General features: G+C 43.8%; 3 protein-coding genes and 1 long non-coding RNA gene across 8 annotated transcripts in view; 3 read left to right on the forward strand and 1 right to left on the reverse strand.

Moving 5' to 3' along the window:
• Positions 1-7,742, forward strand: part of KIF13A (kinesin family member 13A) — a 109,512-nt gene extending 101,770 nt beyond the window's left edge. For all 4 annotated transcript variants that reach the window (XM_030444231.1, XM_030444232.1, XM_030444233.1 and 1 more), the window contains 2 exons: positions 3,975-5,082; positions 5,973-7,742. In XM_030444231.1, coding sequence (XP_030300091.1) covers positions 3,975-5,082; positions 5,973-6,259 — 1,395 coding nt within the window. In that variant the 3' untranslated portion in view covers positions 6,260-7,742. The remainder of the gene's footprint in view (positions 1-3,974; positions 5,083-5,972) is intronic.
• Positions 6,049-9,875, reverse strand: LOC115597789. The gene is made up of 3 exons (XR_003987165.1): positions 9,698-9,875; positions 9,281-9,362; positions 6,049-6,221 (listed from the first exon to the last, which is right to left on the reverse strand). It is a non-coding gene; the product is annotated as an uncharacterized LOC115597789 (long non-coding RNA).
• On the forward strand, positions 9,833-20,454 carry SIRT5 (sirtuin 5). Of its 2 annotated transcripts, XM_030444236.1 has the most exons (10): positions 9,845-9,929; positions 10,074-10,374; positions 10,491-10,629; positions 12,900-13,033; positions 14,247-14,472; positions 16,002-16,089; positions 16,998-17,051; positions 17,923-18,046; positions 19,176-19,291; positions 20,227-20,454. In XM_030444236.1, the coding sequence occupies exons 3-10, from the start codon at positions 10,509-10,511 to the stop codon at positions 20,300-20,302; spliced, it is 939 nt and encodes a 312-aa protein (XP_030300096.1). In that variant the 5' UTR covers positions 9,845-9,929; positions 10,074-10,374; positions 10,491-10,508; the 3' UTR covers positions 20,303-20,454. The 2 variants fall into 2 exon arrangements, with proteins under 2 accessions (XP_030300095.1, XP_030300096.1); XM_030444235.1 differs by lacking the exon at positions 10,074-10,374 and having other exon boundaries at positions 9,833-9,929.
• Positions 20,455-20,588: 134 nt separating this feature from the next.
• NOL7 (nucleolar protein 7) lies at positions 20,589-24,832 on the forward strand. The gene is made up of 8 exons (XM_030444539.1): positions 20,589-20,818; positions 20,929-20,989; positions 21,075-21,133; positions 21,284-21,318; positions 22,367-22,454; positions 22,808-22,929; positions 23,006-23,083; positions 23,764-24,832. Exons 1-8 carry the CDS (start codon positions 20,652-20,654, stop codon positions 23,835-23,837), a joined length of 684 nt encoding a protein of 227 aa, XP_030300399.1. The 5' UTR covers positions 20,589-20,651; the 3' UTR covers positions 23,838-24,832.
• Positions 24,833-24,834: the final 2 nt, after the last annotated feature.

Genomic DNA, 24,834 nt, shown 5'->3' on the forward strand with positions numbered 1-24,834 from the left:
TTGGCTTCCCAGGCTACCCTGTGTTTTTCAAAGCTGAAGCAAGTGTATATTTTAACTAGGGTGCAGTATGTATTTCATGCATTTGGATGAATAATGCTCTCAGAGTGAATTCAGAGATTACACTAGGGCAGCATCACAGCTCCATGTCAATCTTGAGCTGTCTGCTCCACCCTGTCTGATTCTAAGTCAAGTTTTCACATCACTGTAAATGATCACTCCAAGGTGCAAAGCCTCATTCCCCTAATTAATCACTGCATGGTTGGTGTTGCTTCAGATGTGATGTTCACCTGCATCTTACAGCATATAAAAAAAGCCATAGACTTAAAGCAACTAACAGGAAGGTAGTGATACCAGCTAGATTAGTATTCTGCATCTAACTAGGCATAAGAATGATGTTTAGCTTTTTTTTCATGTTTCTCTGGTATCTGCTTGGAATTTTCTTGAATATTCAAAACAAAGGAAGAGGGGAAAAAAGCAGTTAACAAAAATATTTTTATTAAGTTGGCCTGAAATAGAACATTCAACCTAAAATTTCAGGCAGTACTCCTACATGTGTTTAATATTGCAACTGTTTCAAAACAGCACAATATAAGGGCATGCTCTGTATAATATGTGAGTAAAGTGGAATATGCTACAGTCAGGTGAAAAGTTTTCAGATTGAGTCTATTTGTATGCTACGTGTAATTAACATGCCTAAGGGGGGTTGGCTAAAAGCAAATCCTCCAAGTAAGCAGTGAAAATTGAAGTGGTGCAACCACTAAATCATTATTACTGATTTTTAAATTACTTAAGTGGGAACGTAGTATCTTTGACGTTATTTGAGGGGTATAACTTTGGAAATAAGAAAACTTGAATACTGTATCTTTTAACTACACTGTATGTTTGTTCCAAAGCAGGTGTAGGAAAATTACTCTGTATTCCTGCTTACATTGCTTCTGTTATTGCTAAGTCTTGATGTATTATCTTGTCTCTTTAGTTCTCGCTGTCACATTCTTACCTTATCTGTTCTTACATTGGTTTTTCATTATAATCTTTCTGTTGCTTCCCAAGGAAGTGGCTGCAATTTCTTTACCATTTTTTCAAGGATATTTATCTTTATTTCTACCAATAGACTGAGCAATACAAGGCTGCTTGACCCACAGGAATCTGAGACCCTGAAATTGCTTTGTTCCTGGAATTTCCCAGTTATTATGTGTAAAACTAACCTTCAGGAATCCCAGCCCCCCCGAGACACAAAGGAAAGTGTGAAACACAGATGACTTACCCTTGCTAGTGGACCACTAGGAGCACTTAAACCACATGTTTAAGTAAACATACCATCCATAAATGGCTGATGTTATTGTAAGGCTACTCTCAGTTACCTTGGAATATCATAGCAAGTGTGAGAGATACCTAACGACTGGCAGAGAGCAAATATCATCATTCCTGTCTTCATGAAGAACAAAGAAGGAAGATTCTGCTAACAACGGACTGAGCAGCCTCACTTCTGTCTCTGCCAGGGTGATGGAGAAAATCCTCCAAAAAAGCATTTCCAAAATCTTAAAGGACCAGGAGGTGACTGGGAGCATTCAGCACAGTTTTATAAAGGGGAAATCAGGGCTGACTAACCTCAGTTGCAATCTACAATAAGGTGACTAGCTTGTGGATGAGGGGAAGGCAGAGGGTGTTGTTTGCCTTGACCTTAGTGAAGCCTTTGACACCATCTCCTGTAACATCATCATAGGTGGACTGACAGAGTACAAATTGGAGTGGTGAACAGTGAAGTAATTAAAAACTGTCTGGCCCAGATGGTTGTGATCAGAGGTGCAGAGTCCTTTTGGAGGACAGTAGCAAACAGTGTATTCTAGGGCTCAATTCTGGAGCCAGTACTGCTCAACTCCATTCCGTAATGACCTGGATAACTGGAGAGGATGCTCTCTCAGCAAGTTTGCAGGTGATACAAGACTGGGAGAAGTGCCTGATGCACAGGGGGGTTGTGCTACTATTCAGAGAAATCTCAACAAGTTGGAGAACCAGACAGAGACAAATCTCATGAACTTCAACAAGGGGAAATGCAAAGTCTTAAATTTGTCAAGGAGTAACACCAGGGCCCAGTACATGTTGTGGGGTCACCAGCTGTGGAGAGCAGCTTGTCAGAGACAATATGCTGGCCCAGAGTGAGCAATGCACCCTTGCATCAGAGACACTGCCAGCAGGCTGAAGGAGTTGATCCTTGCTCTCCACACAGCACTAGTGAGGCTGTATCTGGAGTATTGTGTCTGGTTCTGGGCTGCCCAGTACAAGAAAGATAGGGAATTACTGAAGTGAGGCTGGTGCAGGACATCTGGCATATGAGGAGAGGCTGGGAGAGCTGGGACTGCTCAACCTTGAGGAGAGCAGGCTTGGGGGCAGCTGATCAGTGCATAAAATGCCTGATGGGAAGGAGTGAAGACAAAGCAGACTCTCCTTAGCAGTGCCCAGTGACAGGGCATGAGGCAAGGGACACAAATGAAAAACACATGGGATTCCATTTGAGCTCAAGAAAATACTCTTTTTTTTTTTTTTTCTTTTAATTTTTTTTTTACTGTGAGGGTGATCAAACGTTGCTATGGGTTGTGCAGAGAGGTTGTAGTCTTCATTCTTGGACTCACAAAACCCACCCAACTGGACACAGTCCTGGGTATTTTGCTCTGGCTGATCCAGCTTGAGCAGGGGGTCTTGGTCCTGTCTGGCCTCAAGAGGCACCTTCTAACCTAAACAATTCTGAGATTGGTCAAACCCGTGCCAACTGAAGAAACCTCTTCAGTGTCTGTGGATTTGAAGTCTTGTTGTGCAAAGTTATTTGAGCAGTCTTGGCTATTACGAAGTATAGGAAACATTTTCAAAAGGATGCTTATCTTAAACTTGATGTATTGGTTCTCAGTGCATTGATTGTCTGGTTAAGTATTGTGCTTTCCATCAGTTATTTGTGACAAGTGTGTAAAAGCATTGCAGGATATGCCTTGATCAGTAGCTGACATGCATCAGACAGATAAAGGAATTGAGAAATAATGGGTGCTTGAGTTCCTCTAAACTTTAAGTACTTTAGCAGTTTTCATTTCTCTGAAATATTCTTTCTAGTAGTAATTTGCTGTAAACTAACCATTTTTAATATATATGTGTGTGCATACATAGTTATTTGTACATATCACACATCTGTTTTATAACACATTGTGTTATAAACACGTATGTCTGTGTATGCATATATAGGTATAAATAACTGCTTGTGGGCTGGTCACACTGCATCAGCAGTTGTTATCAAAAAGAAATTCAGAGCTACCTCCAAATTTTGTCAGATTGATTATCGTCACTTATTTCCCTCCAGACATGTATCTGTATGCACACAAATGCTTCCTTGGAGATTCTCTGTAATACTTGATCCCTTTGCCCTCATTTTCGAACATTGTGAACATGTTCAGGTGTGATAGCTAAGAAAAAGCAAATTTTTTTAGCCTCACTGATATCAGATTAATAGAAAATCCCATTGTGCAGGATAGTTTTTAATAATCAGTATTGCAGTGAACACTGTAAGGTCTCTTCCCTTCATGTTTTCATTTGTCTTGTTAAGTGGTCAGTTGGGGCTATAGAATGCCTTCAATGGGTTTAATTAAGTCTAAATCATGAAGGGAAAGTTTTATAATACAAGATTTTAAATAAATTGATATGATGAAAATGTATAAACATTTAGGTTTTCCATGTTGTGAGCTTTCCTTTTGCCAGACCTTATTGCTTTATAATTTTGGAACTATTTATAATTGATCTTAATTTTCTAAAAACTGGATCGCTCAGGGTAGGCAAGGCATGTTCCTACCAGCTCCTTTTAGAGGTGTCTTTCATTCTTCAGTTGAAGAATATTAAAGGTATATGTTTTTCCATCTTCAGAAAGAGTTTAGTTTATTTTGAAAATGTTCCTGTTGTAGGTTCCTGATAATACACAATACTTTCTTCTTTTGCAGGACTCTGAGGAGGAGGACAGTGAGTTGGAGACAATTAACAAGAAGCTGATAAGTCCACAAGCTTTTCAAAGTTTCCGACCTTACGTACCGGAGGAGTTTGCTGACTTCAGTGTTTTCAATGCTAGCCTGGACAACAGGGAATGGTTTTCTTCTAAATCAGACTTCATGAGTTCACGTGTTCTTGAGAAAGAGGTATCCCGCAGCCCCACCACTAGCAGCATTACTAGTGGCTACTTTTCCCACAGTGCCTCTAACGCTACTCTGTCTGACATGCTTGTTCCCTGTAGTGATAGCACAGACCAGCTAGCCAGTCACACGAAGGAGCTGGACTCTAATGATCCCTCAGGATCATCTCTTGCACATGATTTAAGATCCTCTTCAAACAAGGAATGTCCGGAATCAGAAAAGGAGTTAGCAAGAGAAAAGTTACCTGTGTTACCACTGAAAGAAAACAGTGCCTTAGTGGAACAGGTACCACTGCCCCTCGATGCCGCTGAGAGAGACTCTCATCAGCTACCCACAGCTGGATCGTTTTCAGCTTTGAGTTCCTCAGGTGGCAAAACTGCCTGTTGTACAATTGAGTTTTCATCCCGCGAAGCAACAGTGGAGCACACCACAGACATTCTGGAAGATCACTCCTTTACCGAGTTCATGGGCGTCGAAGACGGGCAGGACTTTGACCATTCCCCAGCTCCACAGTCCTGTTGCCTTCTGTCCTCTAACGGGGTGACTGCCTCGGAGCTGCCCCAAGGCAGCGGCAAGGAGCAGAGCACGTGCAAAGGCCACCTCAGCTCTGCAGCAGCAGCAGCAGGTGAGCAGCTGGCAGATGCTGTGCCAAGACCTCTTTGTTCTTTGCTGGTAAAAGAGGCTTCAGACCCTGAGACTGGTACCGACACTTCCACAGATGATTTTATTGGGAAGGACAACTTGGATGGTTCTGATTGTGAAGAAAGTGCTTCTGCAGATCAAGCCCACGCCTTGCCTAGCTGGGTGGCAGTAGGTGAACAAGTCTGTGTTGGAAGTAATAAGATGGGCACAGTGAGATACATCGGAACAGTGGATTTTTCAGCTGGAATCTGGGTTGGAGTTGAACTACATGTCCAGCTGGGTAAGACTGAATATGCTCTGGGTTATCTGTACAAGTTAGCATGTTCTGTGCTTGAAGGTAAAAATCATATGCTGTTCAGCCTTGGGAAATACCTATGGCCTCCTATATAGGCTTGGAATCTGGTACACCCAGTTCCAGGTGTTCTGCTTAGAATAATGTATTACTAAGGGTTAATTTTTAACTGTATTAAAGCCCTGTTCCTGCTTTATGCAGAATGATGCTTTTGCTTGTTGTGATTGTGCCTGTGGGTGCCCATGTGGCTTTTTATAGATCAGAAAAACAAGCCTAAACTTGGCAGATTTTTTGTTTGTTTGTTTTAAATTAGCATGTGTATTCATGGGCAGCACTAACAGTGGCTGTGACTTGTCAAATAGATTTCTTGTCTGTAGCTTTCAGACATGTTTCTTCCCTCCATACTCTGGAAAGTTTAATTATATAGTACAGGTTTTCTTTATCTTTAAAATGTCAATGCTCTGCAAGTGCTTAGAGAATCCTAAAGAAATGCTTCAGATCTTTTAAAAAGTTGAAGGTTCTAGTAGTTTAATAGATACTAACACTGATAGTGGAAGTTTCTTGGACAACTAAGTTGGTAAGTTTTGTAAGCAATTGGCTTTGAGGATTGTTTTTTAAAATGAAAAAACATTTGACTTTTTTAAACCATTAGCTAACGAAGTAATATTTTAGGAAATCATCTTTTTTGGTCAAAATTCAAGCCCACCTCTCCAGGTTTTGTTCTCACTACTGTGTGGTATGCATCTGGCTTCACTACTTGGCATTAAGAATCTTGACTACTTAACAGATGGCCAAAAGATATTGACACCTCAATGCTAGAGTTGTATATGCTAATGAAAGTACCAACTATTAATTCTGTGCATTTATTTTCATTAAAGGGAAGCACGATGGGACTGTGAAAGGCAGGGAGTACTTCCACTGCAAGCCACGACACGGGGTCTTTGTTCGTCCTGGGCGCCTCAGCAGGGCACCAGCTTCCACAAGGAAATGGAATAGCACTTCACGATCTCAGGCATCTTCCACTTTAGAGATAAGGAAAAATTCTGGCCTCCCAGGCTCATCGTCTGCTCCTAAAACAGGAGGAGAAGCTCTTTGCCATTCAGGAGATGCAGCGGCTTCTGCTTTTTCTAGGAAACAGGAAAACAGAAAATCTTGGATTAATTAAACTGCAGTATTTTTGCACTTACTACACACATCACTGTGTAGAAAACTTTATGGATATTTGAAGCTATTGTACATTTTAATCTGTCCATATGGAATGTGTATTCTCTAGAGTCCTTGACTTAATTCTCTAATTTTTTATAAATAATATATATATTATATATATATATGAATGTGTATCTATAGTTTCTCTGCCAGTGGGCAGACACGGCTGCACACTAAAATACAGTTAAAGCTGATCTGTAGATAGCTGAGGTACTGGACTATTTGTTACACAACAACTTGGGAGATATATTTTAAACAAACAAAAAAAATATTTTATTGTGGAAAAACCAGGATGTAAATCCATACGTGGAAAAAAAAAGCGCTATGGTTTGCTGTTCTTAATTACCAAAGAACTTGTTTTAGACTGACACATTTGCTCTTTATATCTTTTTATTGTAAAGGTTTTAACAGATAACTTGGTGCCATCTTTCTCTTATAGTCACTGGGCACCGTGCAGCCTTATGTTCTGTGTTTAAGCACACTGAAATATCCAACTGCTTCGTATTTTTTGTCTTCCTAGAGGCCTGCCACTGTGCTGACCTGGCATTGGATTTAAGTCACTAACAATGCCTGAAGCTATACGTCTGGCATTTCATGTGCTAACATAAGCCAGCCGGGCAGTTTGACTGCAGAACCAGTATTACTGCAAGAAGACAACATTTTGGGGTTTTTGTGGGGTTTTGTTTTTTCGGGGGTGTGTGTGGGGGGGGGGAAACAGGGAAACAAGCAGTAAAATGGATCGTGACTGCAAACTTTGCACTTGCTACTTGCTGGTTATTATCAAGATGAAATAGAACCTGCTAAAGTAATTTTAATCTGTAAAGTTTATTTTAATAATGGGAATGATGGAGGGATTTATGTCTGGTGCTCATGAATTCCTAAGAAGGTTGTTCCACATGTAGATACTGTAGATGCTTGTACAAGTGTTCTGGATATTTGTAAAGTAACATGGTAAAAAATGAGTGAAGTGAATGGCCTACTGTATCTGTTCTTCTTTGTTTCTTAGCAAGTGAATGATTGAGATACCTGGGACCTTACTGAAAAGCTGCTGTTCTTTCTTTGATTGTTGTGTACAGTAAGCGGACTCTTGTATTTTACTATTTACTGTAAAGAACTGTAATTTATATACTGCCATACTGTATTTAATTGGTACAGACCTATTGTGTGTTAGAATACAGACTGTTTACTTGGGACTTAAAAAAAAAAAATGTTTTCCTTCAATTGGTACAATTAGGTTCCATGATCAAAGAGCAAGCTGTTTCCTGATGATGGTGCTGAGATGTACAGTGCTTGGTAAATGCTGATGGGTGTGGAGTTGCAGGCTGGGTATTATTAATATGTTTTAACTGGTTCGTGCAGCAGTCAGAGGAAAAAAAGTAGTCCCTGTGGATACATGTTTCTAACCTGCTGCTTTCCCCCTTCTTCACAGGGTGGGGAGTGGAGCTGGGGAGCTCCTGCCAGAGAATGGTGTTAGGGTGGGTCCAGGGGAGACAGGACAAGTTCCAGGAAAACAGAGAAGAGAGACTCATTGCTAAATATGTAAATGCCTTGGCTGAGTACAAGGACAGTTGGCAGCCAGGAGGGTAATGTGCTGGGGGGGGTGAAAGTGGGGGTTGGGAAGTTCAGTGTACTTGCCCTTGACAGAGCTTTTGGGTCCTTTGAGACAGGATCCATATGTGTTAATTGACTTTGGTGAAATTAATATATCTGTAGAACATTTCATACTTCTAATGTCCACTTACAAGTTGCTTTCACTCCCATGAATGATACTGCTGCTGGAGGGAATTACCATAATAAAAATACCCTTTATGTAGAAGGATTTTATCAGGCACAGATGATCCTAGAACACTGCTAGGTACCTACACCCAACACTATGGTCTTTAAGTCAATTTTAGATGTCACTTTAATCTTTTTATAACGCTTTTCAGAAAATTCACACTACTGTGTGTGTGCATGTTAGCATAAACACATTTGTCCAAGACTCCTACAACCAATTTTTAAAGCTAATGTTGCTGCTTTCTTACAGCAATGATGCAGAATTCAGACCTTTGAGAATACAGAATACATGATTGCTTAAGAAACATCAGAATAATTTTACTTCCTTGGGTGTACAGTCTGTATGTGCCAGAGAAACCGAAACAAACCAACCTCATTTTGTGCTGTACGTGTTTTACATAGCCTGTGCTGTCATGAGTTGTGTTGTTACTGGAAGGCTGGTACTGTTGCAGACCTCCCATGCTAACATCGCTTGCCCTGGGTTAATGTAAACTTAGGAGGAATATATCTAAAGAATTCAATGAAGAACTGTGGAAATGCAAGCAATTTAGTTAATGTGCTCCTCACATTCTGATACATAAAGACAGTTTTTCTATTAGTCATGTTAGACTAGTAGTTTGCTGTCCTGAATTTTGTAATCAGTGGAATAATGTTGTGCGGATAGTCCAACTGCAAATCCTTTTTTCTTTTTAATTACCTTAATCACCATCTAAAATACATGGCCTAATAATCAGGATGTACAATCCAAACTAAGAACTCGAGTTACAAAACCAAACCAACACTGGTCATAATACTGGATAACACAGGGCAGAGCCAATCCCTTGTTTGTCTGACCTGCCACAACCTAACATCTCAGTGACTTCCCTAGGCCAGATAGAGTCATCTGGTTTTGACCATCAAGATAGTTTCAGTGTTGAATGGGATCACAACGGCATTTATCTTTTATCTTGTTTTCTGAAATGATTATGTGGTGTTCTTCCAAGCATACAGCACCGTGCAGAGATGCAGCCACTGCTCTCTGGCAGCAGCAGGTAAGGTCCAGCAAGCAGAAACAGTGTTGAATGGGAACCTCTGCCTTCCTCAAATGTTTCCCCTGACAAAAAGGCTTCCTTTGTGTTTGCAAGTGGAGGCAACGCGCTGGTGGTGTCCCAGAAAGTGGGGTCTGACACCACATCATCAGGAATCCAGTCCACTCAGATTGTACCTTTACATTCTCGAGATACTTTAATACCCAGTTCTGTGCAGAAGCAGGAGCCAGGTGGTATTCCACAAAGCAAGCTCAGCATCTGGAAACATAAGTGCTACTTTTATACAGTGAAACATATAAAATTACTTTAATTATATACCTAGTTAAAGCTATAACCAAGGTTAAGTTGTGGCGAGTATTCCCTTCCAGTCTAGTCTTGCAGGCTCTCTCAAGGACCGGTTGTTGACTTCTAGGGATGTTTTTCTCTAATTCTTGCTATTTCGGTGTTAATAAGCCCTCTTTGTTTGCTCTTATGCAAAAAAAATTTAATAACCTACATCACTGTTACGATGCGAGTACCTGTCCCCCGTGCTTCCCTCCTGCAACTCCCCATGTGCCATGCCTAGGGACAGGCTCCAAGGCACCAAAAATTACCTTTAAACTCCTTAGGGAAGGCCGGAGAGGCCGCACGGAAGCAGTTCAAGCCCTTGTTTTCTTCAGAAAAACAACCTCAATGCCGCGGTGGCCTCTGCCAACAGCGACAGGCGAGGGACGGGGCGGGGCAGAGCCAGGGCCGGCCCCCCCGCAAGGCCGGGGCGGGGACGTGCGGAGCCGCACGCCTGGGCCTCATCACCGGAGCGGCTCTTTGCCCCTGCTCGCCGCCCAGGTAGGTACCCCCGACGGGGCGCGAACTCGTGGCTGACGCGGGGGGGGAAAGGACTGAGACGACGCCGAGGGGGAGGCGGCCGCTGCCTTCTCAGTCCTTTCTCCTCCCTCCCCCCCCGCGCCGTTCTCCTTCGCCCTTCTGCAGGCGGACAGCTGCACGTACGCCCTGGTGCCCGCCGGGCGAATGTATTTAAGGGCTTGGCAGCCTTTGGGCAGGACTTGGGTTCTTAAACTGGAAGGATAAACCGGACGAGAGCGCGTCAGGAGCATCTACGATTTGTGATCGTAGAATGGTTTGGGTTGGAAGGGACCTTAAAGATCATCTCTTTCCAACCTCCCTGTAGACCGGGTTTCTTCAAGCCCCATCCACCCTGGCCTTAAACACTCACAGAGAGGGGGCATCTACAGCCTTTGCCGGTGTCTGCAGTGTCTGAGGGAAACTGAAGGTGCAGGAGAAAAAACCCTGACTAATATTTGAACCTTTACAGAGAATTCCTCTTGGGGAGCTTGCAGAAATACGTTCCTTAAATGAGGTGCTTGTCTTTCACTTTTTTCTTCTCAGGTAACACACTTGTGAGTGATGCTGATGACTTTCTTCCAATTTGCCCCTAGAAGGTTGGTTTCACAAGCATCTTGCCGACTGAAGGCTTCTTCATCAAAGAAACAGAAGTTTTGCTTGGAAATGGCTCGCCCTAGCTCAAGTAAGACATGTATTTTTTTCCTTTAGTACCCTGGACAGGTATTTAAGCTACATTTGAAGTTACAGGCATACATTTGCATCATATACAAAATATAGAGTTTAATTTAAATGTTTATAGGAGCATGAAGTTGATTGTTTTATTTTTTCAACTGCTAAAATTTGTCTTCTATGATTAGTTCCAAACACCCTTGTGTAGATGCAGTTACTGTGGTTGCCTGGTGATTTTAGTATTTTTGATTTATGCACATAAATGTATGCTAATTAATTGCATTTGCTTTTCATAATCCTAATGGGTAATAAAACTCCTCATTTCCTTGTACAAGAATTACGGAGGGCCTTGAGCATTTGTAACAATTCAGAAGCAAGGTATTGGGTAACCCCAGGAGCCTCGTTCAGGTCTAGCAGTAGTAAATATCCTCTTTTTGTTTGGTTGTTTGAGGTTTTTTTAATGTGAGGATGTGTTTTAATTTGAAATTGGTGCAGAGAAGTTTGCGGGTGTAACAGGGAAATCCCTAGTGGCTGGGTAGCCAAGGTGTACTTGCTTTTTCTGCTGCCTTGAGCATCAATGTTTGGCTGCTGCCAGAGACTGAAGACTGGAGTAGGAGGACCTTTGGCCTGATCTTTACATACTCAAGGGGGTGGGTTTGGTTTGGTTTGGTTGGTTTGGGTTTGGTTGGGTTTACAACAGCAGATGGGGCATCAGAATTGTAGTATTCCTAGTTCTGTGCTGTGAGTCTTGGGACTGTCTCTCCTTATATAAAACTTATCTGCCTTGCGTTAAAAAAAAACAAACACAAAAACCACAAACAAACAGAAAAAAGAACCACACAGTAAATAGTGAAGACTAGCGGTGATCAGCAGTTCAAAGTCCATCTGGAGGCCAGTCACTGGTACTGTACTTCAGGAGACAATACTGTGGCTGAAATTGTTTAACACCTTAATTAATAATTTAGATGATGGGACACTGTACCCTCAGCAGGCTTCTAGATGACAGAATTGCAAGGAGTGACTGATACGCCAGAGGGTTGTGCTGCCATCCAGAGGGACCTGACAGACTGAAGAAAAAGGACAGAAATTCCAAGTCCTGCCCCCAGGGAGGAATAACCCCATGCACCAGGACAGGCTGGGGGTGACCACCTGGAAAGCAGCATTGCAGAAAAGGCCCTCAGGGTCCTGGTGCACACCCAGTTAACTGTGAGCCAGCAATGAGCCCTTGCGGTGAAGGCAGCTGATGGCTGTTCTGGGCTGCACCCAGCAGAGCATCTTCAGCAGGTGGAGGAAGGTGACCTTTTCCTCTGCTCAGCACTGATGTGACACTCCTGGAGTACTGGGTCCAATGCCAGACTCCCCATTTCAAGAGAAACATGGACATGCTGGATAGAGACCAGAGAAGGTTAAAAAGGTGATTAATGGCTTGGAGCATGTTCATGTGAGGAGAGGCTGGGAGAGCTGGAACTGTTCAGAAGACAAGGCATGCTCTTCTTGGTAGTGCTCAGTGACAGGACACGAGGCAGTGGATGCAAATTAAAACACATGAGGTTCCATCTGAACACAAGCAAAAACTTGTGAGGGTGGTCACATGCTGGTATGGGTTGTGCTGAGAGGTGGTAGAGTCTGTGTCCTTGGAGATACTCAAAAGCCATGTGACTGGACACAGTTCTGAATAATCTGCTCTGGCAGACCCTGCTTGGGCAGGGGGCTTGGGACTTGACAATCTCCAGAGGTTCCTTCCTACCTCAAGCATTCTGTGATTCTAAATTACATTGCCTTATAAAGAATATCTGAGATAAACTGGAAGAGATTTTTTTTTCCTTTGTCTCTCCGTAGCTAACCTGTTCCTTCTTAGTCATGTTTTGACTTTTAGAAAAGTAGTAATTGTAACTTCATGTAATTGTATTTCATCTCAGGATCTTACTTTACAATTAAGAAGCAAACTGTTCCTGTGTGGCAGTGGCAGCTGTTGTTAACATTTTAGCATCTAGTATGGGGTTTTAGCTTAAGGGTCCTCCTTTCAAAAAGTGAGTATATTCATAGTTTAATACCGGTTGCCCTACTGAGCATTCTCAAATATATTTTTGAGGATCCATAGGAGTTGCACTTCAAATTCCACTATACAAAAACTCAGAAACAAGTCAGTATTTTGAAATTAAAATCATGGGAGGTGTACATAGAAGCCATTTGTGGACACACAGGTTTGACAGCACTAACTGTATGGGTCTCTTAGATAAAAATGTGTTTGAACAGGTGATGATTTTTCCTCCCCACACATAGATATGGCTGATTTTCGGGAGGTGTTTGCCAAAGCAAAGCACATCGCCATTATCACGGGAGCCGGCGTTAGTGCGGAGAGCGGAGTCCCAACCTTCAGAGGGGCTGGAGGTTTCTGGAGGAAGTGGCAAGCCCAGGTAGGTACTGGTGACACCTCTCTCTGCAGCTGCACTTCCCACTCCACTGGGTTGCAGTGTGAAGGGTCAGAAGCAGCGGGAGCTCTCCCGTGGTGATACGGCAGGCACAGAACTCTGCCAACAGCCGAGTTTGCAGCTCCTCCCTGTGCCTGGGGGAGGCTGCGTTGTGCAGCTGCACCTTCCTGTCTGTTGCTTTGGGTTATCGCCTGTTTGGGAAAAACATTTTTGCAGGCAGCTCTGGGTCTTTCTGCTGTGCCTGTTTTCTTGCTGCCTTGCAACTTAGCTCATCTTGTTCACTCATCTTGTGATACCCTCCATTTTCTTTTCTCATGCATCCTTTCCTGTTTTAAACGCTTAGAAGGATTTTACAAAAATACTGAAGGATGGAACTGTTGATTCCAACTAGTTGTTTTCTTCTAATCCTGGTTTCTCTTTAAGATGCTCTTAAGGACAGCATTAATGAAAAACTTGATGAAGTTAAAAGTTGTCAGAGGGATGAGGTTTTAGAAATGGTTTGAAATTGAAGCTGCAATTTTTTTTCTTTCAGTGACTATTCATTAAAATAAAGAGTAGTGTGTTGATACATTCCTGGTCCTCTTGCATCAGGAAGTTTTATTCGGTATTTTATGTAGGTAGAATTTGGGCACTGAAGCATTACATCATGCTGTTCCTTGTTTTAAAAAAGGGCAAAATTAGAGTTAGTGTGAAAAGTATATCTTAGATTTTACAAGCACATGCGACTGGGTTTGATAATGGCTGTAATTTGGCTTGTGATGTGCTTAACTTAAAGAAAACAAATTGCTAGCAAAGAAAATATATCCACCTGATGCTGAGTTTTCTGTCTGCTGTAGAAAAGAGAGTTCTGAATGTCAAAAATCGTGTGCATCGAAGTATTTCATCTTCCTTTGTGCTGTACTAAGCTCCTAATAGTTTGGTAGGGCAGCACAGAACAAGGTCTGAATGTACTATGCACAACCACGTACCACACTACTATATCAGTTATTTCCTCATTTTAAAAGACTCTTTGGCTTGCCATCCTTGTAAGGGCTATTGAACTGTATTCTTGTCAGCTGCATCTGGTGATAAGTAATCTGCTTTTTACTCTCTTGTTATGCTGGTAGCAGTGCAAATGGCAGTATGGGAGCTGGCTTCCTCTGGGGAGGGGATTTTCTTGCCCTTCTGTTTGTAGAATGAATGGTTACATCTTTTCCAGGAGTTGGCTACGCCAGCAGCTTTTGCACGAAACCCTTCTCGCGTGTGGGAATTTTACCATTACCGCCGGGAAGTGATGTTGAGTAAACATCCAAACCCTGCACATATTGCCATTGCAGAGTGTGAGAGGAGGCTGAGCAAGCAAGGAAGGAGCGTTGTGGTCATTACACAGAATATTGATGAACTGCACAGAAAGGCAGGCACAAAGCACCTCTTAGAAATTCACGGTAAGCATCGGCCTACCTGTCACCCACAGGCCAGCAAACTTGTCAGGGAGGAGAATGCAGGATAAGTACTGGGAGAAAAGAAATTTGTCTTTGAAATTATAATTTGTCTGAAGTTGCCTACAGCATCCTGTTCTATTTTGGAAGTTGCTTCAGGTATTTGATAAGCCCCCCTTTATTTTTCTCATCTTTCTTTTTTCATGGATTCTGACAGAACACAGGAACTGGTTCTCCCTCCCACTTGCTCAGTTTTGCCTCACATCCACTTGAATATGTGTGAATAGTGCTACTTGGCTTATTTTGTTTAGGAATGGAGAAAAGAATCCACAGAGGACCTCTGCTTTCTAGCAGTGGTGGTGCCACACTGGAACTGCCACCAGTGAAAGGTGGATTGGCAAAACCAGCACTGTTGGGTTCTTCTCTGGTGCCTGCCACTCTCCCTCAGTCCTGTCCCATCCTTCAAAGACCTGCCTGTGTGGCCCTTGGCTACAGGAGGAAGAGGGGCTGGAAACAGATGAGATTCCCTCACCTTCTGTTTGACACCCAGTGGCACTCCCTCTCTCTTCCCTTGTAGTTCTATTCCTTGCTCCTATCCCTTTCTCCTACAAAGTGCCAGAGGAGAGCAACTAAGGTACATACTAGACAGGGGACAGCAGGGCTTTTGGATCTGAAGAAGTACACAGGTGTAGAGAGAATGAGGATGAGGAGACCTTTCCCCATCCTATGAGGAGGTGCCTTCACATCACAGGCCCTACTGCAGAGTGAAAATCTCCCACAACAAATTCCCATTCTAGTCCTCCAACATTGTGGTGCTTCTTAAGTATCACAAAAGGTTAAATGAGATTTCCCACTGCTACTTTATGATCTAGACACAAGAAACCTGCACAAATTGTTTTGCAGTTGTGGATCAAAGGATAAAGCCCTCAGTATAGTTTAATTTTAGTCTTATTCTTTACAAATTATAAACAATAATTTGGTAATATTGCACATCTCTACAGTACATTATTAACACTATGAAAGTCTAGGGGTTGAGGAGCTTTGCATAAAACAAAACAGTGTTAACTAGCTTATGTATTTTTAAGGAAAACATTTCTAATTTAAGAGGAAAAGCGATAAAAAATCATCTGCTGATCTGGTATTTTAAATAGTGATTTTTCTTTGAATGACTGTTGTGAGGCTGTGTATTACTCTTGTATTGAGGTAAAACAAGGTGATAAATCACAGCTTAGAGGGACTGCTGCTGTTATTCATTGTGGAGTTTCAGCTGAAAGGACTCATTCCTTGCTGGGCCTGACCTGTGCTTAACTATGATGCTGGTCACCATGGGCTGGTGTGTATGCTCTGCTTAAGGAGCATCTCGTTCATAATGCTGCAAGGTTTCAACACTTGGCTTTTCCTTTCTTATCTACAAGATTCAGTCTTTCAAGCCAAATAAACTCCAGTCCACGATAAACGCAACCACTTGGCTGTGCAGGCATGCTCCAAAGCCATCCCTCAATCCCTGATCTTTTCTCTTTGTGCATTTGTTTCAGGTAGTTTATTTAAAACTCGATGCACCAACTGTGGAAACGTGGCTGCAAATTACAAGAGTCCAATATGCCCCGCATTGGCCGGGAAAGGGTAATACATCTGCCTTGTAGACTCTCTCTGTATTTCCTACTTTGTCTGCTGTTCAATTGAAAATGAGCCATTTTAGGTACTCACAGGAGTTTCAGCCCACCACTCCATTTTCCTTTAGTATTATTAATGCTTAAATTTTACACAACTGTTTTGAAACGTGAGCCCTGCTGTTTGGTAACTTCAGTGGCAACCCACGATACTGTAAGTCCTGAGCAATTGTTAATTTTTAAGTCAGCACAACATTCTGTATGCTTTAATTAGAACAATATTGGATATCAACTTATGGTAATTTTTGAGAATGTGTGTTCACTCCAATCCTCTTCACCTCACGGGTTCTTTATTAAATTGGATGCTTATTCCTTAAATTGAACGGTCATCACTTGATCTGTGCATTATCTTCTGCATCTCTGGAGCACCTAGTAGCTTTTGTCCTTCAGTTCATCAATAGGAGTCTCATGTTTACAGGTCTCAAAATACAGATATGCAAAATAATCATGAGGGAACCATCCATTCGCAGGATTTCTGCAACTTAGGAAGTTGCAGAAGAACCATTCAGTCTCCTTTTCCTACCCATCCTCTTTCTTTTACCATTAGAAAAGAAAGAGTGGTGGGGGGATGGGATAGGCATATGTTATGTTTTAAGATTTTTTTTTTCCCTTTGCATTTGTTGGGCTTTTAACAGGACTTTGACCAGCTTGTGACAGTTGCTTAGCTCTGGGATGTTTCTGGACAAAGGCCTGCCTGTCCTGTGAGCAGTATTTTAGGGATGTAGTAGGTGTTGAAGTTGGCTGAAGTTGCAAAGATTCCTTGACTAGAGAGCATGCTTTAGAGAATACTAAGTTTTCATTGATATATAAAGTGCACTTTGTGTCCATGTTTGAATATGTATTTCAATTTTGTAACTTCAGGGCTCCAGATCCTGAAACAGAAGATGCTGCAATTCCAGTTGAGGATCTTCCTCAGTACGTATGGACTGCTTTGTTCTTTGCTGTTACTGCTTCATGCTTCGCGCATCTCTCTAAGGCTTGTATTAACTGTTCACATAATTTTGGAAGGACATGGAAACATTCTACAGGAGAAAAAGATACGAGACTTTGCCCAGAGAACTGAGTCTAGAGTTACAGGAGACAGAAGACAGCAGGAATGCGCACTTGAAGGTTACTGTGATGCTAAAGGGATGCTTGTGTACTCAAGCATCAAGATGAAATGTGCCAAAATTTTTGGGTTTGGTGGTGTAGTAGAACTGCATTAAGAAACTAAGTGCCACACAGTAGAAGTTTTGTTACTTTTCAGGTGCTATCTGCTGTTAAGTCAGTCTGGAAAGCTGTGGTGGGGTACAGCCACTGAATCATCCCTTGCAGGCATTAAATGTGCTACAGTGCTTTTTTATAATGGCTGCAGCTTTGCCTTAGCTAGTTGAGGATGAAAAAGCTGCTGTATTTTTCACAGTTCCTAAGGAGAAGAGAGGTTAACACAGTGCTTATGTCTTTCAGTTCACTTTTTCCTTAAAAACTTGCTGGCCAGTTTCTGTTAAAGTTGATAGAAGCAGAGGTCTGTACCTCGCACTGTGTTTTAAGTTTTGGGAGCTGAGTAAAGGAAGACCCTTTGTGTGTGACCTGGCAGCACATGTGTACTGCCAGCACAGCAGCTGCCTCCTATCAAGCACTTGGTAGAGGAAGGTGTGGGGAGGGCTGTGGAAGAGACAGGAGAAAGAGGGAGAGCTGATAAGATATCCCCAAGGGAGAAGGAAAACAGCTTTCTTGTTTTGGAGGTTGAAATGTCCACGTCCACATCAGCAGCATAACGCTGTTCCTCTGTGATTTTTTTAAACAGGTGTGAGGAGGACGGCTGCAATGGGCTCCTTCGTCCCCATGTTGTGTGGTTTGGGGAAACGCTGGATCCTGACATTCTCACAGAGGTTGAGAAGGAGCTTGAGATCTGTGACCTCTGCTTGGTAGTGAGTGCTGCTTCTGTTACCTAACCATCAGGGAAGCCACACTGAACGAGTTGTACCTCTCTCAGGGGAGACCTCATTGCTCTCTACAACTCCCTGAAAGGAGGGTGTAGCCGGGTGGGGGTTGGGTCTCTTTTGCCAGACGACCTTCAACAAGACAAGAGGGCATGGTCTTAAGTTGTGCCAGGGGAGGTTTAGGTTGGATATTAAAAAGAATTTCTTTATGGAGAGGGTGATCAGGCATTGGAATGGGCTGCCCAGGGAAGTAGTGGATTCTCCATCCCTGGAGATATTTAAAAAGAGACTGGATGTGGCACTCAGTGCCATGGTCTAGCAACCGCAACGGTGGTTCAAGGGTTGGACTCGATGATCTCTGAGGTCCCTTCCAACCCAGCCAATTCTATGATTCTATGATACCTCCTGGGTAAAGGAGTTGTATCTGCACTTCCCCAAGGGACTCTGTAGTGTTGAAGGTGAAACATTAAAAAAGACCATGAAGTTTGAGAATTTACTTATGCTACTCAGAAGTTAACAGGCTGGGCGTGTGTGCATCTTGCTTAGCTGGCATCTGCAGTCTGTGTTTACTGTACACAGGTGTTAAGAGTTTCAAGTGTTAGAGGTTAGCTAATATTTGAATTTCTCAGACTGTGAAAACCAGGATTATTTTGATGCTCAGTTTAAAAAAAAAAAAAAAAAAAAAAAAAAGAGCTACCAATTGTAAGGATGTGCTGCTCTGTGAAGCTGTTTATGTGCTATGTAGGCTTTACACAGCTGACCAAAGCATTTGCTCAGAATATTGTGTACCCTTCAGAAAATAATCTCAAGTAACAGAAGAGACAACTGGTGGGGGTTTTTTTCCTGAAAATGAAGTCTGTAATTTCTGGGATTTTTTTAAAAATCTACAGTTATAAACTCTGAACAAGCTTCTTTGGGTTCCCTCAGAGAAATAATTCTTATACTGTGTTAAATAGCAACACATGCAGTGAGACAATATACATACTGATTTGATTTCATTTCTGGGATATTCCATGATTTAGTGGATTTGCACATGGAATGTCTCAGAGGGTCCTTACCTCGTGAGTTAGTTTCGTCTGTTAAGCTAAACTTGAGATTTTTTTCCTTGTCCCTGCAGGTCGGGACTTCCTCCGTGGTGTATCCTGCTGCTATGTTTGCACCTCAGGTATCAGCCAGAGGAGTACCAGTTGCAGAATTTAACATGGAAGCCACTCCTGCTACAGACAGATTCAGGTAAAGCAGTTCAGTTTTAAACTAGCAAGCTTAGTCCCCTCCATCCTCCTTGCCTTTCCATTGCATAGAATCATAGAATCAGATGGGTTGGAAGGGACCTCAGAGATCATCGAGTCCAACCCTTGATCCACTACCACTGCAGTTACCAGACCATGGCACTGAGTGCCACGTCCAGTCTTTTTTTAAATATGGATGGAGAATCCACTACTTCCCTGGGCAGCCCATTCCAATGACTGATCACCCTCTCTGTAAAGTAATTCTTTCTAATATCCAACCTAAACCTCCCCTGGCACAACATAAGTCCATGCCCTCTTATCCTAATGATAGCTGCTTAGGAGAAGAGACTGACCCGCCCCTGGCTACAACCTCCTTTCAGGGAGTTGTAGAGAGTGATGAGGTCTCCCCTGAGCCTCCTCTTCTCCAGGCTGAACAGCCCCAGCTCCCTCAGCCCTTCCTCACGGGAGTTGTGCTGGATCCCTTCACAGCCTCCTTGCTCTTCTCTGGGCCTGCTCCAGCACCTCAATCTCCTTCCTGAACTGAGGGGCCCAGAACTGGACACAGTACTCGAGGTGTGGCCTCACCAGGGCTGAGTACAGGGGCAGAATCCCTTCCCTGGACCTGTTGTCCACGCTGTTCTTGATTGAACACTTTAGAAAAAATTTTTAACACACATTACCGATTTTCTTCCTCAGTGCTTAATGCGTGCTGTTCCCGTAGTAAGAAAAGATGATTGTTCGTTCTTGGTGCTACACTAAGGACACATCTGTATTTCTTCAAGTGTGAAGCTGACGCCTGTCCCTAGGCCCTAGAAGGCCTAAAACCCTCTCCTTCAGCAGCAGGACCAATTAGCCACCTGCTTCTTAAACGCCCTCGGGCACTGCCAGACCGCAGCACTCAGCGCGCTGCTCGCCCCTCACCCGGCTGCTTCTTTCCAGGTTTCACTTCCCGGGCCCTTGCGGGACTACTCTGCCACCGGCGCTGGCCCGCCACCAGACGGAGATCATCTCCTGAGCACCTCGGAACGGCGGGAGGGGAAGCGCCGCGACACGGGGCGGGGGGGGGAGAAAAGAAGAGTCGGGGGTGGCCGATCTTGATCCCTCCCCTGCTCCTCACGACAATAAACGGGCGGTGGCGGGACCTCAGCCCCCACCCCGGCCACCTCAGCCCCGGGCTCCTCTGTCCGTGCGTGCGGCAGGGGCGGCTACAAAGCGTTCGGGGTGGTTACAAAGCGTTCGGGGCGTGTCTGGGGCGGGTACAAAGCGTTGCTCACGCGTGGGCAGGTGGGTGGGTGCTATAGGGCGGAAGGTAGGGAGTGTTTCCGGGTCAGGCATCAGGCGTGCGCCGTGGAAATTTTGGGCTCATGGTGCGGCGGCGGCGGCAAGCAGTGGCGGGGAAACGTGAGGTCCCTTCCGCGCTCCTCAGTCCGCCCTCCTCCTCGGAGGATGAGGCCCCGGAGGAGGTGTCCTTTGGCGTGGCCAAAGAGGCGGCCGAGACCGAACGGAAACTCGTGGGCGAGGCAGCCCGGAGGTACGGACAGTCCCCCCCCCCCCCTTCCTACGCCTCCTTACCGGTTAGCGTCGTGCGAGCCGTTACCCCTCGCCCCTCTCCCCCTGACGGCGCCTCCCGCCTCCCCGCAGGCACCGGGAGCAGCTGAAGGAGAAGCGGCGGCGGCGCCAGGAGCTGTTCACGGAGCAGAAGGTACTGGGGGCGCGGCCCCCCCCTCCCGCACCCCTCATCACCCTCCCCTCCCCCTGGGCCCCGGTAACTCCCCTCTCCCCGGTAGAAGCGGAAGCTGCTCCCCGAGGCCGTGCTCCAGGAGTTGACCGCCGCGCCGCTCACACGGTGAGAGGGCTATGGGTGTGGGTGGGGGTGAGCACCGTGGCGGCGGAGAGCCCAGCCTGACGCGGCGAGGCCCTGGGGCAAACGGGAGCTTCGGGGGCTCTGCGTACGCGAAGGGGAAGAGTAACGTGTTGGCCTCTCCTTGCTCCCCAGAGCCGATGAGGGGCAGGAGGCGACAGGTGACCCAGGTATGACCCGGTTCGCTGCGTTGGCGCGGTGCTGTTCCCGCACTTCGGCATCCAGTTCCTGTGCCAGGGCTGGAGTGAGGGGTCGGGATGCGGGACTGAGACAGCTTTAAAGTCTTTTGAGTTGTGAATAGACAGGGCAGATGATTGCTGCCAAGTAAAAATTTCTGAGGCAAAATGTGAAGTAGCATTTAAATCGGATTCCTGCACCTTCTATTGAAGTTACTTGCTGTGGTTTCAGCTAAAAGTAGCCTGAGATGTTGAAGGAAACTATGGGCAGGTGCTATAACAGAAGAAACAAAGATTACCCGGGGGAGAGTATAAAGGCTGTTCCTGCATGGAGCTGTTAATTGCCTTGGTACTTTGCATATGCATATGCTATGATTTAGTGACATCTGTAAAAAAAAATTAAGGAGATCTTTTTTTTGTAAACAACTTTGTAGTACAGATGAAGAGGGCTAGAAATTGTAAGTTACAAATACACTAGCCTCCCAATTTTCTAGCTCAGATTTTGAAAAAAAGTTTTTGGTTCTTTTAACCAGTTCTCTCATCCATACATCATAACTAAGTAGCCAGAAGGTGTAACTGCTGGTTTGTCTTCCTGTTGTTTTTTGTTTTTTTTTTTTTAAATGATGGCATAGAAATAATACATGAGCTCAGGATGATGCTTGGAATACTCAGTCCCCATGGTACTTCTTCAGTGGCAGGAACAAAGCCAAGGTTGTAGACCCAGCCCCCCCCTACGTAGCAGTTGTGTTTTGTTGAGAGGAATCCTGTGAATTGTGTTGTTGACTCCAAAGGGGAAAGCTGCCGAGGGTGCTATGGGAGGCTGTCCTGAGCCTAGTGCTTTCCCTCTTCACAGCCCTCTCCAAGGCAATGCTTTTTAGCTTTTTGCTGGTCAGAGCTGCTGAAAAATGCCTTTTTTATTTAACTAAAAACATTATTTTTCACAGCCTAGTTATTCTTTCATTCTTGTTCTTGCATCACTTATAACTCTTGATTCATATTTGTTGGTAACTTTTTTTCCTGTTTTCTATTAAATTTACTTTAGATAAACAACATGGAGATGGGGCTGCAAAGAAGAGAAACAGACAACCTCAAAAGCAGGTGAAGAAAGACAAGGGAAGAAAGGGTGCCAGGTATGCTCCTAAGCACAGCAGATGATTTTGTTTTGTGCTGCTACAAGTCTGGTTGTTGAGCACTGAATTCCTGCATTTTGGTCCTTTTTTCCCCCCTTTGTTGATGATGTCCCAACAGAAGAACTGCCCTGTTTTTAGATGCTGGTAGTTCTAGGAGCTGTTTGGGGTATATCAAGGCACATGATGACAGACTGAGAGTCTTGGGTCCTGTTAAGAGAGCAGCAAAGCTGGGCTGAGAGTCAGGAGCCAGCACTGGCTGCTGTTGCACTCCCGTAGGAAAGCACAGACTACCAGTCTGTTGTTCTGGGTTCTGTAGCTCTGCTACAGGGATTAACACATCTTTATTTAACTAGGTCACAAGGAAACTATAAGGCTGTGTGCTTAAAAGATCAGAGTGTAACAGGCCTCCACGAACAGCTCGCCAGAGACTTTGTGAACACTCATCTCTATGGATCAGATGCCAACCGGGCACAGGGTAGGCACTGTTCATTGGCAGGGTTTGCATCTAGGTTTGTGTTAAGGTTGGTAATTTACTCTCATCTTTGTTTCAGCAAATGAATTTTTTTCCATTGAAAATAAGAAAAAAGCAGTTAAAGCACCTGCAGTTCAGTTTGTGGACAAATCTTGGGGTGAGTATAAGGAGGCCATGTAGGTATCACTTCATGCACATGTGGTTTAAAGTACACTTGAAAAAAGCAAGGAAACAAAACAAAACCCCCTTTCCTTTTTTTGAGGGCTGCATCTTGCTGCTTTTTACATCAAAGAACCTGACAGTAAGGGAAGGGCACTAGAGCACTATAGCCTATAGCCGGGTGGGAATAGTTGGTGCTCCAGTGGGGCAGGTGTGTGAGACAGAACTTTCTGGTACATTAAGAAACAGCATCTGGGCCTGAAGCCATGTTTACTTGTTAAAATAAATAAAATACTAATTGTTTCAGCAAATAGCCTTGGAGCAGTTGAAAGTCATTTCAGGTATGTGCAAAACTTAAAGCAGGGATGCCAGGATCTAAGAAAATTTGTGACCCTAGCACTTATGTGACAAAGCACTTAGTTCTCCTTATATAAAGAAGTGGCCTTACAGGATAGGAATGGGGACAGATTTGTACATAACATCTGTTTTAGCCACACACTGCCCTGCAGACACACAAGTACAGTCTGTTGTATATGAATTATGATGGGAAGTTATCAGCTCTCCTGTCAGTTTCACTTGTTCTGAAATGCTGTAATCAGTGGATTGCTGCTTCTCCAGTAGACAGGCCAAGAATATTGGTTACTGATTATTTGTTTTGTTGTTGTTGTTTTTTTTAAGGGCAAGAAAAAAAGGAAAAAGCAACAAGGTTTAAAAAACGTTGGCTCGCAGCACAGCTTAAAAATGGAGTATGAAGACAGTTTTTTCAGAAGATGCCATTAAGGACTTTTTAACTGAGTCAGTCTTGCAGCACAACAAAGGTGGTTTTCCCCTGACTGCTCCATCATCACTCTCTGCTTTAGCCAACAGCCACCAGAAGGCAGTAACCTTCAGGAAGCAGTGCCCAAGCTGACTTCTATTCCCTCCTCCTTTCAGCAGCAGCTGGGGCAGCTAAGGAACAGCTATGCTGGGGCAGTGACTGGGTATCCTTAATACTGCTTCAGAACAGCTGATGTTGCAAGTACAGTTGTACAGTTGCCTCTGTGAGGCAGCTCCTTCACAGAGAATAAAGATGAATGATCTGTTCTGGATGCTGAATTTCTTAAAACAGTCAATTATTCCTGTTTTTCCAGTTCCAGTACATCACCAAAGAAAGGCTGTATCCTAATACCAGGATCATTAAGTCAGCTCAGGAGCAGGATAATTACTTTCAAGGAATAAGTTTTTGTCTACGTTTTCAGGGAGTACTGAATTAGCTTGTCTGTGACTGGACCTGTGAGCTGGGCTTGCTTTGTGGCACAAACCTTTTAACTTCTGAGAGCCCAGCCAGGGCCGTGCCCTGAGGTGAGGAAGTGCCCTGCCTGGCTGGAGAGGTCAGCCAGGATGCTGAAGTCCTGGGTCTGCCCAAGAGCCAGTGCTCTAGGATAGAACTCCTGAACCAAGAAAATGTAGCATACGAGTCCATGCTACTGTGTATGTAGAAGTAAGTTTTTAATGGCTGGTTAATTATGATATCACTACATTTTATTGCAATATAGTACTATTTAAGCACTTTTAAAAATGCAAGGTGTACAAAGATTAAATTAAGACTGTAAATTGACTAAATATTTGGTTTTTATATAAATAGGTCATAACCACACTGTGTTGACATGTAATACTGTTATAATACAACAGTTAAACTGGTGAGTCTACACAACAGAAGCTGTCTGTAGTTAAACAAGGAAACAAAGTTGAAAAGACCATGTTAAAACA

The sequence above is a fragment of the Calypte anna genome, chromosome 2, assembly GCF_003957555.1.
Source record: "Calypte anna isolate BGI_N300 chromosome 2, bCalAnn1_v1.p, whole genome shotgun sequence".
Classification (NCBI taxonomy): domain Eukaryota; kingdom Metazoa; phylum Chordata; class Aves; order Apodiformes; family Trochilidae; genus Calypte; species Calypte anna.